The 27163-nt window shown below is 40.2% G+C and overlaps 1 protein-coding gene across 2 annotated transcripts in view; it reads left to right on the top strand.

Annotated features, from left to right (window-relative positions):
* Positions 1-27163, top strand: part of PDSS2 (decaprenyl diphosphate synthase subunit 2) — a 227210-nt gene that overhangs the window by 147616 nt on the left and 52431 nt on the right. For both annotated transcript variants that reach the window (XM_081093840.1, XM_081093841.1), the window contains exon 4: positions 8373-8447. In XM_081093840.1, coding sequence (XP_080949966.1) covers positions 8373-8447 — 75 coding nt within the window. The remainder of the gene's footprint in view (positions 1-8372; positions 8448-27163) is intronic.

Raw genomic sequence — 27163 nt, 5'->3', positions numbered from 1 at the left:
CTGTTTTTCTGAACTTGTGGCCCATTTCTTGTAAGCTTTATCAGTTATGATTTTATGCTTTTCTTTAGTTCACTAAATTTTCCTGAATCCTTTTTGACAAATGTTACTAGTAGTTAGAGTTTATAAACCAGTGTATCAGCTGTTCTAAATTAAAAATTAAGATTATCAATTTGCTTAGTTTTTGCTGCACCTGTCCCACTGGTAGTGCCATTTCTCTCTCTGCTCTTCCCCCTTAGCCAGAAAGAACTTCCAGCTCACTAGAACAGATTGCCATCCCTCCCACAAATAAGCCCGGCCTTACGCATTTGGCAGCATTGAAAAGGCTCCCTTCAAAAAGCCAAGCTAGAAGCTTCCTCCAGAACTCCTGTGAGTTAGTGGTATGTTTATTGCAACAGACCTTTCATCATTGTCTTCATTAAATCTAGTCTTTGTCTGATAGGAAGAGGTGGAGAAGCCATTCTTTCATAGACTTCATCAGTGGCTGTATTAAATCCCCTCATTTATATTAATCAGCACTGCAGATTAGGGCTCATCTGGGTAGTGTGTGCCCAGGTGGTGGGTGAGTAGATTCACCCCTTATTTGGCCACTGCTCCTGCTCCCCGTGTTCTTTCGAGGTTGCTTCTCCATTGAGCCTGCCAGCCTGGTAGCTCTGGCTGCGCACTGAAGACTGAATCCATGTGGCTGGAGGTAGTTTGCTTAAACCCAATTTATGAATGATAAAGTGCTTTACAAATGTTAGAGGTTATTATTGGTCTCTTTATGGGTGAGAACTACTCCTCCACTCCTTGTCTACCTTACCTTGGTAGTGTTGTCTTTCCCTCTTTAAATGCATCTCTCAAATACTTTGTGCCTCATTTGTATGAAGAGGAACTACAGAGTGTTGCTAACTGCGCTGGTTACCATTAGCAGGCTATTCAGCATCCTTTATCTATAAATGTATTTTTCTGTAAGACTTCTTTAGTGACAATATAGGTTTGGTGTATTAAAAAACAAAAACCTTAGCAACATTCGTTCAAGTGCCAAAGCTCTTTGAAAAGGACATGTTTACATTAAATTCCTCTTTTGTTCCTCCCAGGATGTATATGAGAAATAATTCTTCCCCAAGGGCACTTTCCTTTGCTACTGCTTTATGCACTATTTGTTCTGGGGGCGGTGGGGGAGTGCAATAAATTTGCGTGTAATTAATGCCATCGGCACTGCAGATGCGTGCACACACGACTGTTTCCTTTACTAGCAGCTGTAAAGAGTAGTAAAGGCTGTTCATTTGCCTCCTAAATAGAGTGATGGATCACATGTTGTCTTGTCATTCCACACTGGAGTAAAAACCATCATTAAAATAACCTTTCCAGCACAAGTTTTTGAAAGAAGATTATAAATCTGTAAAAGCCTCCACAGTTTTTATATACCTACCAAGCATATTGCATATGTAGCAACCTTTTTTAAGTGAAGTAAAATACAATTCTGCTGCCTTATTATATCAGCTCAGTTAGCTTATGCTGGCTAGCTTTAATTGGGCCACATTAGTTTGTAGTTAACATTTTTCCTAAAAATTTAGCTGCATTTTACTTTTAACTTAGGATAGGTGTTCTCTCAAACCAAAGTGTTCCAGTTTCCTAGTTAAACATCTACAACTCTGGTGAGTTTATTCCATCTGTCAAATACTAACTGACATTATTCCCATTTATTGGGAAAGGAATAACTTGTCTACACAGAATGCTTACCAGCCTTACGGATCCTGTTCTTGCTAATCCAGGGACTGTTGATTGATATATTCCATAAATGAATTTGAACATAGCACAGCATGAAGCTTCTCTGAGACCAAAAGCAGGGTATTCTTCCCCATGTTCTCCCCTCCATGGAAGTAGGTTTATTGTTTTACCTGATTATTAAAGCAGTATAATAAAGAGGGAGGAAATGTAATATGTTGTCAATTTAAGCAATTCAGAAAAGTTGAAGAAAAAAATTTTAATTAAAAGTCATCCTGAATAGCCCTGGCTGTTCTGGCTCATTTGGTTGAGCATTGCCCCATGTACCAAAGGTCACCGGTTCAATTCCAGTCAGGGCACATGCCCGGGTTGCAGACTCAATCCCCAGTACGGGGAATGCAAGAGGCAGCCAATCAATGTTTCTCTCTTTCTCCCTCTCCCTTCCTCTCTCTCTAAAGTCAGTATAAACATATTTTTAAAAAATCATCCAGAATCTTACCATTTACACATTGTCATTATTAATATTATTATCTTTCCTTTTACACTTTTTTCTCTACATGTTTAAACACATAAATTGGCCTCATTTTTGTTTTTAAAATACATATCATGCTATTCTTTTGTGTAACCAGCTTTTTACCCACCTTAAGAATATGTTACAGACAACTTTGTATGGCAATATAAGTGAGGATATTTTTTGGTCACTGTTGTGTTCTTACTACTTCTCTCAATTTCTATTTTTTATAAAAAGAATTTTATTATAATTCAGGGCATAATCATCACAACACCTTTTATAAAGGTAGACATCACTTTAGTTTTTTGGTTAAAAAAATCATTGAATTGTAGTTACCCTTTTGCCAAAACATAATGAAGCAATTATATAGTCCCCTTGAAATTGGTGAAATTTGTCCTGTAAAATAACTGTTTATGAAATTTATTTCAAAGGTCAATTGTATCAGATATGTGTGCTAAGGTTTAGGTGCATATGAATATTACCTATCCCTTTCCTTTGGTGAGAGGGTAGGGAGTGAAATGAGAAAGATCGACAGTTGCTTAAGAATACCAGTTGGAAGGAAGAACACTGTTCACTTACTTTTCTGCATGACCTTCCTGGAAGCCAAAAAATGAGGTGACTGGAGAAGCCAGCTCCTAACAATGCCATTGTGAATGGTTACCACTTCTGGCTCACTGAAATCTAAGATGTTAGGAGATTGGGGGATAATGTGCGGCATTGCTGTAGAGTCATATTTAAACATATGGCACAAATTGGAGAGAAAAGCATTTTTGCATTTGAATGTACAGGTAAGCAATTCTATTTTTACAACCTCTAGAAATGCACAAATGAAGAAAATAATATCCTTTTTGTTTACTCTCTATACTGCTAAAGTAATTTTATAACATTGATAGTGACCATCATATAATCTGAAATTATTTCAGGATGCAACAAATCAATATTACAGAGATCTCTGATTTGGTTAAAATAGTCTTTTTGTGTGCTCTGTTGTTGAATTAAAACCCACTTTCTTCTAAAACTAGAGGCCCGGTGCACAAAAATTTGTGCACTTGGGGGGTCCCTCAGTCTGGCCTGTGCCCTCTCACAGTCTGGTACTCCTTGGGGGATGACCACCTGCTGGTTTAGGCCTGCTCCCTGGGGAATTGGGCCTAAGCTGGCAGTCAGACATCACTCTGGCAGCCCTGGAGCCCTCGGGGGATGTCCACTTGCCAGCAGGGAGCAGGCCTAAGCTGCAGTTGGACATCCTTAGCGCTGCTGAGGAGGCGGGAGAGGTTCCCACCACCACCGCTGTACTGGCAGCCATCAGCCTGGCTTGTGGCTGAGCAGAGCTCCCCCTGTGGGAGCGCACTGACCACCAGGGGACAGCTCCTGCATTGAGCATCTGCTCCCTGGTGGTCAGAGTGTGTCATAGTGACCAGTGATTCCCAGTCGCTCTGCTGTTAGGGTCAGTTTGCATATTACCCTTTTATTATATAGTATAGAGGCCTGGTGCATGGGTGAGGGCCGGCTGGTTTGTTCTGAAGGGTGTCCCGGATCAGGGTGGGGGTCCCGCTTGGGTGCCTGGACAGCCTGGGTGAGGGGCTGATGGCTGTTTTCAGGCTGTTCACACCCCCTTCAGGGTGGGGGTCCCCACTGGGGTGCCTGGTCAGCCTGGGTGAGGGGCTGATGGCTGTTTGCAGCTGGTCACACCCCCTTCAGGGTGGGGGTCCCCACTGGGGTGCCTGGCCAGCCTGGGTGAGGGGCTGAGGGCCGTTTTCAGGCTGGCCATTCGTGTCCCCCCCCGGCAACAGAAGCTCCCAGCCTCTCCTTTTTTTCTTTTTTCTTTTTATTCTGGAATTTATTTACCTTCTATAATTGAAACTTTGTTGCCTTCAGTGGAGCTCAGAGCCGGCCGGGAAGCTTGGCTTCTTCCATCACTGGAGCAACCAAGCCTCCTGCTCGCTTCAGCTCCGTCGCTGCTGGCCGCCATCTTGGTTGGGTTAATTTGCATATAGTCGCTCTGATTGGCTAGAGGGTGTGGCTTAAGGCATAGCAAAGGTATGGTCAATTTGCATGTTTGTCTTTTATTAGATTAGCTGTTTGGGCACATGATGTAAAAGACACTATAATCTTGGTTTCTAATCTGTGCCTTTCATCTATCCACGATTTATATTGAATATATCGTAATAATATAGAAGTATAGGAGATTAATAAGTTAACACTCAATGAGATTTATTATGTTCAGTTGCTTTTCTAAGTGCTCTAATATTTACTCACTAGAGAAGGAAATGAAGTGGACAACTAGTGCCATTGTTTGTTTGATGGAGTTTTACACTCAAACCTGATGTCATCTGAATCTGATAAGTGAGAATTACTCCCAAACCTTAGAGCCCACCAAGACCAAGATCTCAGCAATTGGCCTAAGTAGGGCTTTTTTATTGCTGATGGGGTGGGCTACCAGTCAGAATGGTTTTTAAAAAATGGAAATTGTTTCCTTTTGATTCTAGGTATTGGAGCCAAGGTGGATTGGGTACAAAAAGTTTCACAAATGATCACTAGAGTTCAGACAGAAGAAAAGGTCTGTGAGAAAAGAAAAGATTACCATAAAAGTAGTTTTTACATTTACATGTCTAATTATAAATACTAAGATTTACATTTCTAGAAGCCCAGAACCTTAGAACTGGAAGGGACTTTAAGGAATTATCTTCTGCAACATTCCTTGTTTTATAGTTGAGGAAAACCAAAGCTTAGAGAAATTCATTGATTTGCCCCAAATCTCACAATGAAATAAGTAGTAAGACCTTGAAGCCTCTGGCTCCTCACCTGCTCTGTGTCATTCCAGTCTAATCTGTTGGGCTTCTGAGAGTGGCTAACATCCAGGCTCTTTCAGACTATCTTCTTTAGAAAGTGTTTGCTTGGCCCCTTGGACTTGAGAAACAAAAGTCCTTCCATGTTTCTCAGGGTTGCTCTTGTCTAAAGCACAAGAAGTCTGGGCCTTGGACTCAGCCTCAGGAGGTCCAGCATTTAGGCTTCTGGATTATCCTCTGGCTGCCATTGTCCTGGCTACCATTTTGGATTGCTTGAACAGATTATTCCTCAAGAGTCTGAAGAAATATTATTATTAAGCAACTGCTTTCTTATATTTTAGTATAATAGGTGTCTAAACAGGTGAATGCCTGAGATGGTAAGCCATCTATAATAATAAAAGTGTAATATGCAAATCAGCCGAATAGCAGATCGACCATCCGGATGATGGATGACCATCTGGAAGACCACACTATGACACCCACTGGTGCCAGACCAGCCAAGGCAGGTGCGATGCAATTGGTCAGGGGCCTGGCCATTGCCCCATGATCACCCTGCAGAGGGAGGCCCAGGCCACCGGCCGGTGAGGCAATCAATCAGGGGGCTTCACAATTGCCCCAAAGAAGGAGGCCCAGGGTACCATGTGGTGGTGCTGCAGCGGGTGGGTGGGGCCTCCCTCTGTGGTGGCGATCCATTGCGGAGCCCTAGCCAGGTGGGCAGGGAGTACCTCTTGGGGATGATCGATGGCAGAGCCCCCTGATCGATTGCCCCAAAGAGGGAGGCCCATGCTACCCAGTGGGAGCACTGCAGTGGGTGGGCAGGGCCTCCCTCTGCTGGGGTGATCCATCACAGAACCCCGACATGGTAGGGGCTCCCTGAGGGTGAGAGGGCACAGGCCGGACTGAGGGACACCGCCCTCCAGTGCATTAATTTTGTGCACCGGGCCTCTAGTATAATAAAGAAAATACTAGTTTTGTTAAAGTAGTGTAGCTGGTAGCCCTGCGGTCTTCCTATAAATATTTGCAATTTTAAAGGAGGATGATACTTAAACACATCTCTCTTTGGTGTAACTTTAAAAGTAAACATTTCAGCCTTAGCTGATTTGGCTCAGTGGATAGAGCCTTGGCCTGCAGACTGAAGAGTCCTGGGTTCAATTTTGGTCAAGGGCGCATGCCCAGGTTGCGGGCTTGATCCCCAAGGGATCATGCAGGAGGCAGCTGATCAATGAGTCTCTCTCATCATTGATGTTTCTATCTCCCTCTCACTTTCTCTCTGAAATCAATAAAAATATATTTTTTAAAAAAGTAAACTTTTTAGGCAATGGAAAGAGATTTATGTGTGCACTGAGTAAGTCACCTTGCCTGGGACACATTCAACTCCCGTAGGCTATTCCTGCTTTTCGTAATCTCTTATCTTCCTGGACTTGTTAATCCACAGTAGTCCAGTTTGTTCCATGATGAATGTCATTGGCTATGAAGGTATATTCTGTTCAAGTACGTATGACCATTTGGAAGTATAGGTCATTTACAGATTATGAACTTGTAAATACAGGTCTGCCTGTATATGCTGATTGCATTAAGAGAAGACAAATCAGAGAATAAACTGTTTTTCTTGCTTCTGCCTGGTCTGGAATTTTATGAAAGTAAAGGAATACAGACCCAGATTCTTTATTAAAAGTTCATACCGTCATTTTGACATTTAGTGTCAGACTTTATCTTTGTAAATCCCTCTTCGCTTTACCAATGTTGGTCTCAGAGCTCAAACTGTTTCAAAACCATAACATTTCTTAGTGAGTGAGTGATCTGTATTACGTGTCCAGCCATCAGGAGGATCTTGGGATGTTGCTGGTATAAACTGTAATCCAATCTGATGCTGTGCATTTAGTTACAGTCTTTCATAGGCCTATTGGCGATACTCAATCCTCCTGGATTTGGGACTAGGGCTTATCTGATACCTTCAAGGCGGGAAGTCCATTCATTTTTCTCTTTTCCCCACTTAAATAACTCAACACATCTGGTAACACTGTAGGATCATTGTCCTTCCAGTTCCTCTGCAGCTCATATTGCTACAATATTTCTTAAGCATTTGGTTACCTAAAGGGCAATGCGATTAAAAAAAAAAAAAGATTTTGTATAGGTCTTACAAATTAACCTATTTGAGGAGCTAAAAAAGACATGCCTTTAATCAGCAAAATTTCCATATCAGCAGCCTTGTGTGTGTTATACAGTATATATGTAAATATAAATTTGGAGATAAGTGCTCATGTGTTAAAATTGTAAAGCAAACCTTTCTACAAATTAATATAATTTGCCTCTAAGAAAATGTTTATTAAATCCAGGGTATCTGAAATTGAAATATTTTGATGTTTGCGTCTGTATCCTTTGGCTTAATAACGTCTTTAATTACAAGAATGATAAAAGCTGAAGCAAAATCCTTTAATTCAATCAAAACTGAGCTAAATTTTAGGAAACAAAGAGTAAGAATCAGATACAGAACTGCATAATATTAGAAGCTAAATATACAAGATAGTAAGACTTCATAAGAAGTGGATAGAGTTCCCTTGAGGAATTTTTGTTTGAAATGGCTGCTGTGATCATTATAATAAATAGCACTATTTTATCCTTTTGAATTCAGATGGTTAATGCAAACAACTCTAAATTGTACAGTAGTTCCAAAGAGACGATTTACTGTTTTCTGCTTGTTTTACATTCTGGAACAAGTTCAAAGCTTTTGATTTTGCTTGGTTGTGTGTGTGGTTTTTTAAAATAGCCTGGACCTTGAAATTAATGTTTTAATGAATACGATTTCAATATAATGTTTCTGTAAAAATTTTCAGATTTGAAAATAAGGTATGTTTGACCAAGAGTCCCTATACTGAATATCCATAGTGCATTTTAAATACAACAAAATGAATACATTGGAAAGGTTAACTACTAGTATTCTTTTGCATTTGCTTTTTTTTCTATATTAAGTATGAATATTAGCATTGTAATGGCTCCCAAAATGGGGATATTGAAAAAGTACCCACCTGACAGAAATAAACATACAGATAATAAATTGGGTTAAAATTTCATTAGTTACATGAAATTTAATTTTATGTTCAAAATGGCTATTACTGGATTTTCATGTATATCAGTTAAATGCTGTGCTTACAAGATTTTTTTGCTTAACTTATGACTGAAAAAAATGGATTACAGCTCTTACTATCCAGGTGGGCAGTGCCACTTGCCAGAATCTTTGCACATAACCCGGTTTTTTTCTCTATCAAACACAAATACTGCCTTGCTCCTAAGCCTTCTGAGGCCTTCTGAGGTAAAAATGAAGATACATTTTTTAAATTGTTTCTTTTAATTTTTTATCTTGTTTTTAGGTTGTGGAACTTTTAGCAAGTGCCCTTAGGGACTTGGTACAAGGAGTATACCATGAAAATTCTATTTCAGCAAAGGTAAGGATTTGGTAGTCATTGTAAAATGTTAGTTTAAAAACCCTTGTGGCAAAACTAGAATTGATGAGTGAAAATGTCGTTTTTGTTTTCTGTTTTAATTGCACATGACATTTTTTTTAGATTAGTGTTTTGGCTACAAATTCATGGCCATACGCTTAGTACATCACAGATTTAGCCAATTAAAACAACCTCTTATCCTCTAGCTGGATTCACAGTCTGTTCAATCTGCAGCAGCCCAGTAGACACCAGGATGCTGCTGGCAGGTAGCACTGTCAAAGATAGGCAGACTGGCGGGACAGCTCGTGCTAAGGTAACTGGGCCCAGCCTTGCCCCAGAGGAGGGGCCTTCCCAGTCCCAGAGGAGTAGGCATGATTTCAAGAAGATGACTGTTGAGGGCATGAAGGAGGAATGTCTTTTATATCCAAGATCCAGAATTTACTGCATTATTAAATTATCAGTGATAAGAATCTCAATGGTTTCACAGTTGGGTTATTTTGATAAATTTTATAGATCTAGAATTAAGGTTTTTTTACTCACTTAGCAGGACATCTCAAAAAGGGGTAGGTTCTCTCTCTCTCTCTCTCTTTTTTTTAACACTAGGATATTGAATGTGAAGCAATTGCTTCATTGACCACCATCATCATTTAGCATGATATATACTATTATAAGGCATTCCTATCATAGTGTTTCACTATTATAGCTTCTGTATTAGCAGGATTTCGCTCACTGCAAATGAGAAAAAGTATGCATGTATGCACATCTTAAGCTTTTTGACATTTCCATTTAAAAAAAGAAAGATAAATTTTATTGGAAGTGAAACATTGAGCATGAGCAACTTGGATAAGAAATTGGAAAGTATAACCCAAGGAGTCTGTATGGTTCAGAGAGTGGTTAGTGAAATGTGAAGAATTATACCTTTGGACGTCTGTCTGCTAATATTCAGGGCAGGTAACTACAGTTCCCAGTAAGCATATATAAGGTCACCCAAGCAGCATAGTGGCATGTGATGACCTGGTAGGATATATGACCACAGTGGTCCCACTTTGCTGTGTTTGTCAAAAAGATACCATAATACACCATGGCTAAAGGTTAATAGCAGATTGTAAAATGGAGGACTCCTGATTTAGTTCCACTCATAGTAAGCCATCCTGTAGATAGCCTGATGAAGATCGATAGCTAACCAGGCATCACTATGGTAAGTATTCACCTATGTTTTTACACTTAATCTTCACAGAAATCGTACTAGTCTATGCTACTGCATTTCTCTTTTAATGTATGTGAAAACTGAGATTTAGAAAAGATTAAGCAATTTGCCTACAGTCATACAACTTGTTAGTTGAGATTTAAACCCCTGAGCTCAGGCTCTTAACCTCTCATTCTACTGCCTCTATAACTAAATGAAACCTGCTTTGCTAGTATCTATCTACCATACCTGGGATTCACCTATATATGATGAATACAGTGACCTCTTCTGGCAGTCAAGGCATTTTTTCCTCTGGGATATTTTCAAGGTGTTCAACTTAGTTTTATGTAAAATATTAATATTTTACAGTTAAATATCCATTAAGTTTGAAGTAAAAGCGTTATTGGTTTAAAGGTTCATGATTTAGCCATATTGCCATTTGCCCACTATAATTAGCCCAGTTCATTAATAAGTTTGTGAAGGTTTGTTGAGTACTTTCTATATGTCAGGAAGACCTAGTAGAAACAACAATAATAAATGCTTAGATAGCACTTTACAGTTTGCTTATACTTTTTTCTACACAATCACCTATGAAAAGGGGACATTTGTTGGTATACCCACTTCATAGAGGTAAAGCCTAAAATTCAGAAGTGACAAATGGCAAGAAAATATAGTGCCTGGAAATTGTTAATGCATATTTTGACAGGGACATGATCTGAACCCAGTTTTTTTTTTACTCCAAGTCACATATTATCTATTTCTTCCTGGGAAAAAGAAAACATGAAGCAGCAAAAAAGTCTTTGAAGGACTGTTGATCATATATGAACCACCACGTAGCAAGCAGCAGTTGCTGACTTTGATTAGTGAGTAGGTTTTACTCAAAAGAAACTATAGTAATACTTTGTTCATCTGCCCTCTTTCCCCTCACCTCCCCAAACACAGTCCTTTAATGCACTACAGACCTTTTTTAAGCAGTTACTTTTCTGAATATAGCCAAACTATTTAAAATGCCTTTTAAAAATATATAATGGAGAACAACCAAGATGGCAGCATAGGTAAGCACCTGTACTTGCTGCCTCTCACAAACACATCAAAACTCCTACTAAAAGACAAAACAAATATCATCCAGAACCATAACAGGAAAGCTGGTTGAGTGGAAGTTATACAACTAGAAGGAAAGAAAAAAGCACATTGAAGCTGGTAGAAGGTGTGAAAGTACAGAGTTACAGAGGTGCACAAAACAGGCTGGAAACTGGGTGCTCTGTGGAGGGAGATACAAGCTCCCGATTGCTCTGAACTCCAGTTCTGGGCAAGACTCTGGGGATCCAGACTCATACGGGGAGAAACTAGACTGTCTGGTATCTGGATGGAATGCAAGGGTGGCTTTCTCACAGAGGTGTTCACAATGATCATTATTCCTGCATGGGGCCACGGGACACAGAGACCCAGGGACATCTCCAGAGAAGGGCTGACTAGCAGCCATTGCTGTTTGCTCTACCCTGATGATTCCCTGAGACCCCGCCCCACCCAATTTACAACCCCACCCAAGCTGTGAGCAGCAACTTTTGCATATGAATGGCCTGTCATTTTGCAACCTAAAACCTAACAAACTACAGCTGGGTCAGAGAACTCCAAAGCTTCCAAAAGGCCTAAGACCCTGCATTGCTTCACAGCTGGGCCTCAAACCCCAAACAAAGAGGAGGAATCTGTAGATCTCTCTGTAGCTCCTGGTGGGTGGTCTCAGGCAGTGGCTGACTTTGCACCTCCTTGGGGATCCAAGAGACAGTGTACCCAGAAGTCAGTGTGAGATCATATAGACTATAACTCTTCACATCCATAAACGACACACTCAAGGGGCAGACTCAGTGAGCACCAAAGCCCCACTGAGACATCCAGCACAGCAGTTCTCCCATTGTAGACACAGCTGGTCCTCACAGCCAATTGGCCTGGAGGTCAGTTCCTCCCAGTGATTACACAGCAAACAAGGCTTAACTACAACAAGATTGTTCATACAGCACACAACTGGGTGCACCAAGAGTGTAGACCTCAGGTAATTGGGGAGGCTGAGCCACTGGGCCCTATAGGACACCTACCACACAAGGACACTCTATCAACACAGGAAAGCAGCCAAAATGCAGAGACAAAGAAACATGTCACAAGAAAGAAATGGAGGAAAGCAAACTACTACTGGATATAGAGTTCAAAACCACAGTTATAAGGTTACTCAAGAATCTTTAAGAAACCTCTGAGAAATTTAGTGAGACCCTCAAAGATATAAAAAAGGAACAATTAGAAATTAAGCATATACTGACTGAAATAAAGAATAATATACAGAAATCCAACAGCAGACTAGAGGATCCCAAGAATAAAGTAAAAAATTTGAAATACAAAGAAGCAAAAAACACGCAATCAGAAAAGCAAAAGGAAAAATGAATACAAAAATATGAAGATAGTGTAAGGAGCCTCTGGGACAACTTCAAGCGTACCAACATCCAAATTATGGGGGTACCAGAAGAAGAGAGAGAGCAAGATATTGAAAACCTACTTGAAGAAATAATGACAGAAAACTTCCCCTACCTGGTGAAAGAAATAGACTTACAAGTCCTGGAAGCACAGAGAACCCCAAACAAGAGGAATCCAAAGAGGACCACACCAAGACACATCATAATTAAAATGTCAAGGGCAAAAGACAGAGAATATTAAAAGCAGCAAGAGAAAAACAGTTAGTTACCTACAAGGGAGTACCCATACAACTGTCAGTTGATTTCTCAACAGAAACTATGCAGGCTAGAAGGGAGTGGCAAGAAATATTCAAAGTGATGAATAGCAAGAACCTACAACCAAGATTACTCTACCCAGCAAAGCTATCATTTAGAATTGAAGGTCAGATAAAGAGCTTCACAGATAAGAACAAGCTAAAGGAGTTCATCACCACCAAACCAGTATTATATGAAATGCTGAAGGGTATTCTTTAAGAAGAGGAAGAAGAAGAAAAAAGGTAAAGATAAAAATTATGAACAACAATTACATATCTATCAACAAGTGAATCTAAAAATCAAGTGAATAAAAAATCTGAAGAACAGAGTAAACTGGTGAATATAATGGAATCAGGGGCATAGAAAGGGAGTGGACTGACAATTCTCGGGTGGAAAGGGGGGTGCAGGAAGAGACTGGACAAAAATCGAACACCTATGGACGAGGACAGTGGGGGGTGCGGTAAGGACATGGGGTGTAGTGGGAACTGGGTGGAGGGGAGCTATGGGGAGAAAAAAGGAACAACTAATCTGAACAATAAAGATTTATTTAAAATATATATATATATACACGCACATACACATACACTAGAGGCCCGTTGCACGAAGAGATTCATGCAATAGGCCTTCCCTTCCCTTGGCTGCTGGCACCGGTTCTCCTCCGGCACCTGGGACCCAGGCCTTCACTCCTGCCGGAGTCTTCAGTCTTCACAGCTCCGGTCGCTTCGTGCCTATGTATGCAAATTAACCACCATCTTTGTTGGGTTAATTTGCATACTCTCCTGATTGGCTGGTGAGTGTAGCAGAGGGAGATTCAATTTACATGTTTGTCTATTATTAGGTGATATATATATATATATATATATATATATATATATATATATATGCATAGCTGAACTGAGGCAGTAGGTGTGGAGTTTTTGTTGTGTGTGTGTGGTTTTTTTAATAATATATATTTTATTGATTTCAGAGATGAAGGGAGAGGGATAGAGAGATACATCAATGATGAGAGAGAATCATTGATTGGCTGCCTCCTGCACGCTTGCCCCACACTGGGGATCAAGCCTGCAACCTGGGCATGTTCCAGGACTTAGAATCGAACCCAGACCTCCTGGTTCACAGGTGAACGCTCAACCACTGTTTAGCGTTTCTTTTTGATCCTCCATTTGTGCCCCATGTTCAATTTAGGTTAACCACGTTTCTCTACCTAACGGGAAAAGTTCTGGTCCCTGCACCCACCCCCTCTCTAAGTGTACTTGCCATTGAAATGACTTTTCAGAATTCGGTTTTTCTGACTTTGCCCAGGAGCCAGTTCAGAGGCAAACAGAGCACTGCCCCACATAGAGTGCTTCAAGGTTTTCCTGTTCTGCCAGGACCTGGGAGCCACCACAAGTGGAGGTCACGTGGGAAGTGAGTTGCACAACCTCCCTAGCCTTGGGCCAATTCAGTCACAAAAGAATTGCTTTGTGATTTAAAATAAGCTGCAAGCCACTTCATCTGTCTAGGGAGAAGAGGATAAATAGTGGTCTGTTTTCTGTACAGCTGCTACTTGATGCGGTGCTGGAGAATCTATCTGGCAATACAAAAATAGCTTTCTGTGGAGCAGTGTCTGTGTAATGAGGGAGATGCGTTAAAGCACATGGACGGGCATTGGAACTGAATACATTTGAAATCACCTTCTCCAGAAGTTTGTAGTATAATTATCTAACCCTTCTTAAAATTTCGAAAATGTGTGTGACTTATTTAGTAATACAGATTGTAGATAAATTGTGATCATGTAAACATTCAAAGTAATTTAGGAAATTCATCCTTTGTTCTAGCTTTCAAAAAAGAGCATTTTTATTTTTAGATTTGCTAGTTTGTGAACCATTTCTTCCTTATAATAAAAATTAGTTAATGTACTTTCTTTAATGTTTATAAAATCTCCCCTCTCTACTGTTTTTTCAATGTTAGCTAATTGAAGAAAGAAGCATATTAAATAGAAAAAGTGCATTTTATTTATTTTTTTTAATATATTTTATTGATTTTTTACAGAGAGGAAGGGAGAAGGATAGAGAGTTAGAAACATCGATGAGAGAGAGACATCGATCAGCTGCCTCCTGCACACCCCCCACTGGGGATGTGCCCACAACCAAGGTACATGCCCTTGACCGGAATCGAACCTGGGACCCTTCCAGTCCACAGGCCAATGCTCTATCCACTTAGCCAAAATAGTTAGGGCAAAAAAGTGCATTTTAAATGGTCGTTTGCCATTCTGAGAATCAAGCTGCCGTATACATTGTACTCATGTTACTCACTGTACACACTAAGTATTTAACACTTTAGCAAAAATCTTTGCTTTAAATCCACAGACCTTTATATCTAAAATCTTTTAAAACATAATTATCTTATTATTATAACTTATTTTCTAGTTAGAAAAGAATACATGTTCATTAAATAAAAATTGAAAGCATAGAAAAAGGTTAAGAATGAAATAAAAATTATTTTCTATAAACCATCCTCCAGAAATGAGTCATGATTATATTCTAATATGTTTCCTTCTGGATTCATTCTGCATTTCTCCCATTTTGGAATATATATACTTTTACTCCCTAGAATAATAATTTTTGTTCCTCAAAAATATAATTTTGCCTGGCCAGTGTTGCTCAGTGGTTCACTGTCAACCTATGAACCAGGAGTTCACGGTTCAGTTCCTGGTCAGGGCATATGCCTGGGTTGAGGGTTAATCCCAGGAGTAGGGCATGCAGGAGGCAGCCAATCAGTGATTCTCTTCCATCATTGATGGTTCTATCTCTTTCTCCCAATCCCTTCCCTTTAAAAAACATCTTTTAAAAAGAAATATAATTTTAATGGCTACTTAATATTGCTTTATACTACTATATTATAATTTACTACCCCATTGCACAATTTTTGGATACTTGTTTACCTTTTTTTTTACTGATAGAAACAAAATTGTTATGAACATCCTGTATATAAAAAATTCTGAGCCCTAACCGGTTTGGCTTAGAGCATCGGCCTGCGGACTCAAGGGTCCCAGGTTTGATTCCAGTCCAGGGCATGTACCTTGGTTGCGGGCACATACCCAGTAGGGAGTGTGCAGGAGCCAGCTAATTGATGTTTCTAACTCTCTATCCCTCTCTCTTCCTCTCTGTAAAAAATCAATAAAATATATTTTTTTTAAAAAATTCTGAAAGTGAGATTTTTAAATTAAGAAGTAAGAATTTTTGCATGTGAAAATTTGCAACATATTCATATTGCACATCCTTGTGCAGAAAAGGATTTTGCTCTCCTTAGAAAAGCCTATTTGTAAGGTTGACCCTTGACTGGCATCTGGGAACCTAAATTTTAGGAGTGTTTCCACCATTCTCAGCAGTGTTTCTACACACAGTGTAGTTTATGCTGAACACCTACTTTACTTCTGGGAGACTGAGATTTTGGCACCTGCCAGGTAGAGGATACTTGCATGACCAACCCCAACAAAAAATCCTGAGCACTGAGCCTCTGATGAATTTCCCTGGCAGGTAACACATTTCATATGTGTTATCACATGTGTTCATTCACATGTGTTAATTCTGGGCGAAATTAAGCACATCCTGTGTGACTCCACTGGTAGAGGAAAGACTCTTGGAAACTTGCACCTGGTTTCCTCCAGACTTCATCTCATGTACCTTTTTCCTTAGCTAGTTTTGCTTTGTATCCTTTTGCTGTGATAAGCCATAGCTGTGAGTCTAACTATATCCTGAGTCCTGTGAATCCTCCTAATAAATCATCTTGGGGACCTCAACACACTCTTTTTCTGACTCTTTATTATTTATTTCCCACCCATTCCTGTTTCCTTTCTAAGAATCTAATCAAGGTCCTCTGCAAGGGAAGTGTCTTCAACTCATTTTGGTGTTGAGATGGGGAACAGCACACCTCTTCCCTGTCTTCAAAAGTTCTGCTCATGTTAGTTGGCCCCAGTCTTGGGGAAATGAGGTTTTAAAGAAAATCCAGTTCTCTTGGAAAAGAACTGGTTTTAACAGAATCACTAAAATTGTAAACATCCATTCTATTTTTTTTCCAAGCACAGATTATATTTTCAGTCAACTGTGCTCTTATGAGGAATATTATTATGTTTTTGTGGGAAAAAATAATTTCTGTCCATTTATTTATCTTTATGCTTATCATCCTTTGGCTCTCAGGCAGCTTTCAAGTCCAATATAAAAGTAAAGAAATAGTGAGAAGAATGAAAGGTAGGTTTTATCACATGCATGAAGACTGTAATGCCAGAATGTAGCGCTAACATCATATAGTAATTGAGATAAGAGAGGGATTGAAGACTTTTAGACACAGGAATGATATGATCAGATTAACCTTTGGGAAAGTTAATTCAGTAGTCATTTACAAGAGATTGAAGGGAAATGAGAACAGTCAGGCAACCAAAATAATGAATGCCAGAGGTGTTCTCCCTCTTCAACATGGTTGGCCCCTTCTTGATATTCTATCTCTACTTCAGTATTATCCTCCCAGAGAGAACACTCCACGCATCTGAAGTAGCCACCCTACTTAATTCTCTTTTTCTTAATCACAGTTGTCATCATTTAGTGTTTTATTTATTCTTTTCAGTCTCCTCCTATAAGAATATAAACTATAGGAAGAGGGATTTTATTTACCATTGTATTCCCAACCAGTGTCTAACACATTAGTAGTAGCCCAAAAATATTGGTTAAATTAATGGTATAGAAAGGTCTAGAATGCTTAGAATGGAAGATTTTTCTCTTTTTTGGGGGGGGCGGGGGGACACCTTTATTGATGTACAACAATCTGCAAATATTTAAAGTGCACAGTCTGGTGTGGTTTGATATATATGTGCACCAATGCAACTATCATCACAATCAAGATAATAAACATATCTATCACTCCCAAAGAGTAGGCTTGCTTACTAGCTTGCTAGAAAAGCAGTGGTTCCTCAAAACACAGTATTCTTTAAGCTATAACACAAATCCACTGAAGGCATAGTATCTATCTGAGCCCTTTTCATTGCCCCTGCAGGACTCGGGGCCAAGAGTAACCAATACAAATATGCTGATGTATATGCTTCTTGCTGTGCCATGAATAATAAAGTCCTTTGTGTCTGACCCAGGAGACTTGTGTCTTCTGTTGGCATCTGCAAAACAGTAACAGGCTAACACATTATTTTATATGGCACGGTGAAACCAAATCTCAGACCCAACAACAATACCGTCCAATACGATGTTGAAGTGGTGAGAATGAACAAGGATGCTAGAAGAAAAACATTCAGTATTTTATCATTAAGTGAGATACACGTTTTTATTTTTGTAGAGGTTCTTGATTAGTAAAGAAGCTCCATTATATTTCTAATTCCCTGAGAGTTTTTATCAGGAATTAATGTTGGATTCTAACAGTTTTTTTCTGTATTTACTGATCATAATTTTATTTTTTAGCCTTTTTCTTTTTTAGATTCTTTTCTAGTGTGTTAATATGGTGAATTAATGGGTTGATTTTCAAATGTTAAACCAACCTTGCATTTCTGAAATAAACCTCACTTGATCATGATGCAATTTTTTATATATACTAGAGGCCTGATGCACCTAAAGATTCGTGCACTGCGGTCAGGGGGTGGGGTCCCTCAGCCTGGCCTGTGCCCTCTTGCAGTCTGGGAGCCCTCAAGGGATGTTTGGCGGCCGGCTTAGGCCCTCTCTCCATGGGCAGCGGGCCTAACCCAGCAGTCGGACATCCTTAGCACAGCTGCAGAGGTGGGAGAGGCTCCCGCCACCACCACTGCACTCTCCAGCCATGAACCCAGCTCAGGGCTTCTGGCAACTGGCGCTCCCCCTGTGGGAGCGCAGTGACCATCAGGGGGCAGCTCCTGCCTTGAGCGTCTGCCCCCTGATGGTCACTGCGCGTCATAGCGACCGGTCGTTCCTCTATTCAGTCGATTTGCATATTAGCCTTTTATTATATAGGATTGTAGGATTTGATACGCTAAAATTGTGTTTATTTTTAAAAATTGTGTTTATTTCTGCATCTATATTCATGAGGAATATTGGCCTGTCATTTTTTAATTCTTTGTAATGTCTTTGGTGTGAGTACCACAATAATGCCAGCCTCAAAATGAATTGGGAAGTATTTTCCTCTTTTTAATTTTTTAGAAGAGTTTGTGTAGAATTAGTGCTATTTCTTCCTTAAACGTTTAATAATGTTCACTAGTGAAGCCATCTGAACCTTTCTTTGTGGGGACTTTTTTTTTTTACTACCAATTCAATTGCTTTATTTTTTTTTTAATATATTTTATTGATTCTTCACAGAGAGAAAGGGAGACAGAGAGTTAGAAACATCGATGAGAGAGAAACATCGATCAGCTGCCTCCCGCACATCTCCCACTGGGGATGTGCCCGCAACCCAGGTACATGCCCTTGACCGGAATCGAACCTGGGACCCCTCAGTCCGCAGGCCAACGCTCTATCCACTGAGCCAGACCGGTCTCAGCCAATTCAATTGCTTTAAAAACGATCAGGCTATTTAGGTTATTTATTTCTTCTTATCAATACCTGTAAGTGCCCTCAGATATTCTGAATGGTACATTAGTAGAGACCTAGGAAAGCATCACTAATGGCATTAACAATAGGCTTCAGGGTAAACTTCTCCTTCAGGGCCTCATGTCTCTCAGCCTGATGTTCTTCTGTCAAAATAAATGTCTTGCTCAGCAGTTTTTTCCAATAAATTTTAGTTTTTGTCACAGTTAAAAACTTGCTTATACGAATAACTGTCTTCTGTAATTATTTTCTTAAGTTCTTCGGGAACTTCTCCGCAACTTCAGTAACAGCTGAACACTCTTTCCAGTAACCTTAGCTATGAAACTGCCCTCACTTCAGAAAACAATCAAACCACCCAGAACTACCTGTAAATTCCACTTTTACAACACTTTCATCATCATCCAGTGCTTTCTGTTTCAGCTTATAAAAAAGACTGACCAATTTCTCCTTAAGTATAAATAACTTACCAGAATACAATACTTTGTACACCCATCAGTTCACTCAGGCAGTAGACTTTCTATTTTATCTATTACTGGATACTGACTAAAAGAGACCCTTTGCTACTGGTATAACCAGTAGTAACTTTGGTTGCATGCAAGAATCTTTCTCTCTGCATGTAAATAGAGCGAATGGTAGACACGGGCACGTTCAACTCATGCACAATGTCTTTATCGCATCTACCATCATTGAAATGCTTAATTGCATCCAGTTTTGCACAAAATGTACATCCTTACAAGCTCTCTTAGGCTTTCTGATACTTCAGAGCACACATCTTGTTAATGGACAAACAGAATCAATAGAGATGAGGCTCAAATGCTCACAGACACAGTTCAAAGCTATGACAACTTAATGCTGAGATGCTGAGTGTAGTTCCCAGGGAAATAGCTTGGTGATGTCACACTTGCTGCTCGGGGTACGCACTACCTCTATAATGGCTCACTGCAAAACAAACACTAAACACTCTTTACACTTTTTGCCTTCTTCTGTAAAAGCAAAAATTCTCTTCGGATTTCTGTCAGTTAGCAAAAATAGGTACTAATGTAGGTCTTTCGCTGATAGTTTTACTCATAACCTGTCCCTCACACTGTACCCAAGACATGTACTCACAAGCTAGTAAAATATGCCATGTCATGTTTATTGTTTGCTGGGCATCTATTCAAACTTATATCACTCACATATTCAAGACTTCGATAATAAGTACCTATAATTTTACTAACAACTATTTTTTTTTCATAAAGTTGGCACAGTCTTAAGTCATTCATTGCAAATAAAAATGTTGAATTTATTCAGATTTAAAGGCAATTGAATGTGATTTGTTTTAAAATGTATCAAGCATAAATAAATATATGTACATATATATAGCTTAATAATAAAATAAGACATCTAGTGCCCACCACATTTAAGAAATAATACTGTATAGATTTTTTAATTAAAAAATGTTTTTATTTAAAGGAAAAGCCGCAAATGTATTGTGAAGGGAACATATTAGAAATCAAATATAGGAGTATTAAGTTAGATATGCAAAGGTGGTAAAGTGAAGATAGAGATATGAGAAGGCAGAAAAACTATTGATGACTAAGCTTAGTACTTACAATGGCCCTTTTGATTAAGTAGACCCTCAGGTTTAGAGTGGGTCTGGGTGGTGAATGTTTGCATTTGTTAAATGCTAAATTGAATTTATATGCCATTTAGAGGTACTCAAGGTCACTCATTGACTGCTATCACAGTAAAGCATCTTAAAAGGCAGTTTATTTGCCAGAGAGATGGAATATCACTATTAAGCATGTAAATTGTTTAATAGAATGCCATTCTGAGCCCAGGACAAGAGTAGACAATTCAGAAAATGAAGCACAAGACTTCAATTACCGTCTGTGTATGCCAGTGAATCCCAATTTATATCTCCATCCCAGATTACTGAGATGTAGAGCCAAATATTTTGCTGCTTACTCAATATTTCCACTCAAGGGTATCACAAGCATCTCAGATTCAGTACATATTAAGACCAGATATATGCTCTTTCCCTTCAAACCCATTCCATTGTTCTTTGTCTTCTCAATGAGTACCATCATTCATCCAGGTTCTCAGGTAGGAAACCTAGAAGTCATCCTTAATAACTGTCATCTCCAGCCTTACCCCTGTAGTTGCCTTATTCCATCCACCTCCTATGTCGCCACCTTAGCCAGAGCATAACTGGGAAGGAGCAGAGAAAGTTGTCTCCTGAGTATTCTCTTCAAAAGTAGATGGTGGTGATTTAAAAATAAGTCACTCATTTTTTAACTCTCCTCTCATCACCTCCCATCAAGTGAGGATCTGTGTCCCTTTCCCTTGAATCTCAGTGTGATATTATGCATGCCTCAACCAACGAAGTATGGTAGAAGTGATACTACCTGACTTCCCAGGCTGGGCCATAAAAGGGTGTCTTGAAGCACTCACTGTCATTAAACACTCCCTCTATCTGCTCTCTCTCAGAACTTTACCACTATGAGAAGCCAAGTAGGGAGGCCACGGGCAGGTGGATCTGATTGATGTGTGGGTGAATAAGCCATCTTATTGGAAGTGGATCTCTGGTAACTCAGTTGAGCAAGCTCCAGCCCTTTGAATCATCACCAACTTTTCAGTTGAGCAAGCTCCAGCCCTTTGAATCATCACCCAAATGAGGACCCAGCTACCACGAAACAGAGACAAGCCATTTTTTTCTGTTCCCTTTCTGAATTCCTGACCCACAGAATCTGTGAGCAGAATAACATGGTTGTTGTAATTATGCCACTAAGTCTTGAGGTGGTTTGTTACCTAGAGATAGATAACCAGAACAAATTTTAAGGCAATATGTTAATATGATGGTTGTTAAGATCATGGAAAAAGATGTTGCAAAGAAAGTATAAATATACTTGCACAACATCACTCATTGAATCCTAAGATTTATAAGAAGGTAGTTATATTAGCCAGCTCAGGCTGCCATAACAAAACATCATAGTCTGTGTGGCTTAAACAACAGAAATTGATTTGTCACAGTTCTGGAGGCTGGAAGTCCAAGATGAAGCTTCTGGTTAATTTAGTTTCTGGTGAGAGTGCTCTTCCTAGCTTGCAGATGGCCACCTTCTCACTATGTGCTCACATGGTGGAGAGAGAGCAGAGCTAACTCTCTGGTGTTTCTTCTTAAAAGAACACTAATCCCATTGGCTCAGAACCCCACCCTTTTCCCTTCATTTAACCTTAATCACTCCCTTACTCTAAATATAAACACACTGGCAGTTCGGGCTTCAGCATATGAACTTTGCAGGGACATATCCTTTCAATGTATAGAAGTAATCAAGAGCAGTACCTTGTTTATGCCATCACTCCCCCACCATCAGGCCATACACTGCAGCCTGGCTTTACCCATGCCTACCCTTTTGCATGGGTCAAGATTCTGTCATCTCTTGGCTGAGCTACTCCGATCACTTCCTCCTTCACCTCCCCTTATACAATCCTCCCATATTTTGGTCTTTTCTTCACACTACCAGGGATCTCAAAATGCTAATCGGATGCTGTTGTGCTACCACTTCAACCCCTAGAGACATCTCGTACCTCTTGGGATAAAGACCAAAATCCTGGAAGTGACCCAAAAAACCCTCCATAGTCTGATGCCAGTCTGTCCCTCCAGACTTGTCTTGTATCATTCTCATCCTCACTGGCTGCATTATCAGCCCCAATAGCCTTCTCCGGTTCCTCAGATATGCCCTTCTCCTTAAAGCCTAGAACATATTCTCCATCTTTATGACAGATCTCTTATTTAGCTCGAGTGTCCCTTCCTCAGGGAAACCATCCCCAAAAACCCGAGCCTCACTCAGGTTCATTTCCCCCATCAGAAATATCTGTTTGTCAGGGTATCTGATTGTCTAGTTTCCCTACCTAGACTGTAAGAACTATGAGTGCGAGGACTCTGGTTTTGCTCACTGGCATGCGCACCTAGAAAAATGTCTTGCACATAGAAGATACTCAGTAATCTTTAACAAATGGAGGAAATACAGATGGCTGTAAATGAAATGACTTCCCATATTTAAGTGAAATGCCACTTTTTACCTGTTAAATTCACAAGTAAAACAACAGTCCTATTTAGTGGCAAGACAGTCTCTTGTGTATATCAGAAGAACCTCTCTATAAAACTACTTGCAGAATGTTTTAAGAGACTAAACTGTTCAGGTCTATTGACTCAGTGCTCTAATCGTAAACTGCATCTGTAGTAGCCAGCATCCAAAATGGCCCTCAATGAGCCCCCCTGCCTAGTATTCCTTGTGTGGTCCCTTCCCACATTGTGCAGGGCCGGTCTGTGTGATCAATAGCATACAGCAGAAATGGTGCTGTGTCATTTCCAAGATCAGTTTATAAAAGATTGTGAAGCCTCCTTTTGGGATATGCTTTCACTCTCTGTTGGATCACTTGCCAGCTATCATGTCATGTGAGCAGCCCCAAAGTCATCCCCTACCTTATATTTCTGGCTAATTTCAGTTTATTCAGCTACCCATCCCATTCCCAGCCTTCTTAAACCTTTCCTTGGTAGAACTATTCTCTCCCTTCTCTGTGCTGTAAGCAAAGCTCTTCTTTCACATACCAAACTACTTTCTAACTTTATTGTTTCTCCCCTTCTGAACTTCTACTAAAGGTCATGGAGTAATACCTAATTAATGCCTAATTATAAGATGTAATTAGGCATTGCTCCTAGACATATCCACAGTGCCTGTCATGTAGTAAGCATACACACACACACACACACACACACACGCACGTGCACACAAAATCTATTGAACTGCATCTACTTTTACATAGTATGTCAAGCACCAGCATACACAGCATTTCAAAGCAAGCCAAGTTCCTTCTTGGTGCTGTTCAGTTTGTTCATCTCAAAGAAGTAGTGTTCCTTCCTACTTCTATTGTGCAGCCCATCTGAAGACTGTCTACTGCCCTCTAGCTGTTAGAAGCTTCCCCCATCCCACGGATACCACTGCTGAAGGATTTATGCTGTAAAATAGTCTTCCCTTCATCATGACCACTCTTCAGCATGGTTATTGCCACACATCTCAGCAAGAACTGCTGAGTGGGTAGGGCAGGAAGGGCTTGGCTGGCACTAGACCAAAGAATTCCTGATTTTTAAATTCCCTGTAAACCCTTCTCTCTAATTTGTGAGTAAAATTTTAGTAGCTGTATTTATTGTATAGAAACACTTTTAAAAACAGGACTTAGTTACGTAAATTTATCAAATCTTATCAGTTTCTTGCCCCTGATTTACATGGATGTGAAGTTTCCAGATACCTACTTTACTATCTCCAATGTGATTGAATTATAAATCAGAGCAAATCACTTCATTCTTTTTTCCCTTCCTTAGGATTCCTAAAAAAATTACTTATGATATCTGCCATGTAATCTTGTTACTTATATATTCTAGACTTTTGAATCTCTCTAAGGGATATTATTAAAGACTGGGTTTACAGGTTTAAAATACTGTTTTTTTTCCCAAATATATCTGTATTGATTCAGAGAGGAAGGGAGAGGGAAAGAGAGATAGAAACATCAATGATGAGAGAGAATCATTGATTGGCTGCCTCCTACACGTCCCCTACTGGAGATCAAGCCCGAAACCTAGGCATGTGCCCTTGACCGGAATTGAACCTGGGACCCTTCAATCTGCAGGCTGATGCTCTATCCACTGAGCCAAACCAGCTAGGGCTAAAATACTTTTTTTAAACAAAATATTTCAGAGCAAGAGGAAAGAAGAGGGAGAGAGATAGAAACATCCGTGAGAGACACCCATTGGCTGCCTCCTGTACTCCCCCTACTGGGAACTGAGCCTGAAACCCAGTTATGTGCCCTGATCGGGAATTGAACCTGCCATCTTTTGGTCCATGGGTTGATGCTCAACCACTGAGCCACGCCAGCTGGGCTAAAATGCTTTTTGATACATAGATGAAACATATCATTACTCCTAAGTACAATCTTCTTTTCAAACTGTAAAAGATATTTTGCATGTATTTCTATTATGTGTTAAACAAAGCAGAATCCAGTTGCTAGATATCTGAGACCCATCTCTGCTCCTTACTAATGTCCAATCTTGGTCAAACTACAGTCTATAAATCTCCTTACTTATTAAATGGGAATAATAATTGAATTTTTTGAAAGCTAATATAATAATGGGTATGAAAGTACCATTACATAGTTAGCTCCCAGAAAATATTAGACTCTATTCTCCCCATTGCTTTCTTCTCATCCCTAAATTTACAAGGTCTTTATTGAAAATTTCTTGAACTTTACTTTTTTTTTAATAAGGCTAATAAACTTTTAGGGCATTTGTTTAGCTTCTCAAAATAGCTGAAAGGGGCAATTCAAATCAAACATTTAAAATGGTTTAATGTGCCCAGCCAGTGTGACTCAGTGGTTGAGCATCAGCTCATGAACTAGCCACATATGGTTCTTCCTTTTGAAAGCTTTTATCTACTCTCAAAGGGTGGGTATTTCAGAGGAGGATCTCAGTGGAATATTCATGAGCTTTCAGGACATGGTCTCCACTGATCGGTTGGCGCTAGGGCAGGTCATTAGTCATCTCAGCTGTGATCTCAGAAGGAGGTCACAGTTCTATTTCTGGCCAGGGCACATGTCCAGTTACAGGCTCAATCCCCAGTGGGGGCCGTCCAGGAGGCAGCTGATCAATGACTCTCTCTCATCATGGATGTTTCTATTTCTCTCCCTTCTCTCTGAAATCAGTTCCAAAAACAAAATTTTTTTAATGGTTTAATGTGGCATTAAAGAGATCTAGTCTCTTATCAAACTCAAATTTTTGCTGTATTTATAAATATAGTGGCTCAAAGTATGAATCCAATGTAGAAAGCATGAGAACAGGAAATATTTGCATACTTTCTTTAAAGTACTTTTAATTCAACAGGTAGTTAGTTCCTTAGTTTTCTGAACTCTTCTTTTCTGAGAATGTGAAAGGTAGAAGTTTGGCTTGGCAGATTCTAATTGGGACTTGGACATTTTCCTGGGTCAATTCGTTTGCTTTTTTAAAAAATATATTTTTACTAGTGGCCCAGTGCACGGACTCATGCACATTGAAAGGAAATTAATTATAAGAAAGATTCGTGCAGTAATTATGTTACTGCAAAAAATTACTTGTCAAAATAATATAGTGGAGGAAATCAAGATGGTGGCATAGGTTAACGCTGGAGATTGCTGCCTCGAACAACCACTTCAAAAAACAACTAAACAACAGAACGGACATCATCCAGAACCACAGGAAGGCTGGCTGAGTGGAAATTCTACAACTAGGAGGAAAGAGAATATCATACCCAGACTCAGAGGAGGCGCAGTGCTGAAGTGAAATACTCAGGTGCGGAGTGCATGCGGAGCAGGCTGGAGGCGGAGGGCGCGGTTGTTGTTTTCAATCGGGAGGGAGTTTCAGACTCTGAGCTCCAGATCCGGGCGAGTCTCTAGGGACCCAGACTCAAACGGGAGAAGCGGGACTGTCTGGCTTCGGTCGGAACTCGAAGGCAGCTTTCTCTCCGAGGTTTGCAGCGGTTGCTGGGACTCTGTGAGGCAGAGCCCCTAGGGACGGAACTGAGAGCAGCCATAACTGCTCGCTCCGGCCCGCCCTGTAGATCCCCGGGGACCTGCCCCGCCCAAGCCCTGCACAGAGCCATTTGCTGGATAGCCTCAGGCAAACGCTAGATTAGCGCTGCCCTAGAGATCCAGCACAGAAGCTCTCCCATTGCAGACACAGCGGACTCTGGTAGCCAGTTAGCCTGGAGGCCAAATCACCCCCAGTATTGCCGACAACAATCAAGGCTTAACTACAACAAGAGTGCGCACAAAGACCACTAGGGGGTGCACCAAGAAAGCATAAAAAATGCAGAGACAAAGAAACAGGACAAAACTGTCAATGGAGGATATTGAATTCAGAACCACACTTTTAAGGTCTCTTAAGAACTGTCTTGCCAAAAGCGGTTTAGCTCGGTGGATAGAGCGTTGGCCTGCGGACTGAAGGGTCCCAGGTTCGATTCCGGTCAGGGGCATGTACCTTGGTTGTGGGCACATCCCCAGTAGGAGGTGTGCAGGAGGCAGCTGGTCGATGTTTCTCTCTCATCGATGTTTCTAACTCTCTATCCCTCTCCCTTCCTCTCTGTAAAAAATCAATAAAAATATATTAAAAAAAAAAAGAAAAAAAGAACTGTCTAGAAGCCGCCGTTAAATGTAGTGAGATCCTCAAGAAAACTAATG

The sequence above is a fragment of the Myotis nattereri genome (genome assembly GCF_964212035.1).
Source record: "Myotis nattereri genome assembly, chromosome: 6".
In the NCBI taxonomy this organism is placed as follows: domain Eukaryota; kingdom Metazoa; phylum Chordata; class Mammalia; order Chiroptera; family Vespertilionidae; genus Myotis; species Myotis nattereri.
Note: the sequence above shows the minus strand (reverse complement) of the source record. Positions and strands in the feature narration are given on the sequence as shown.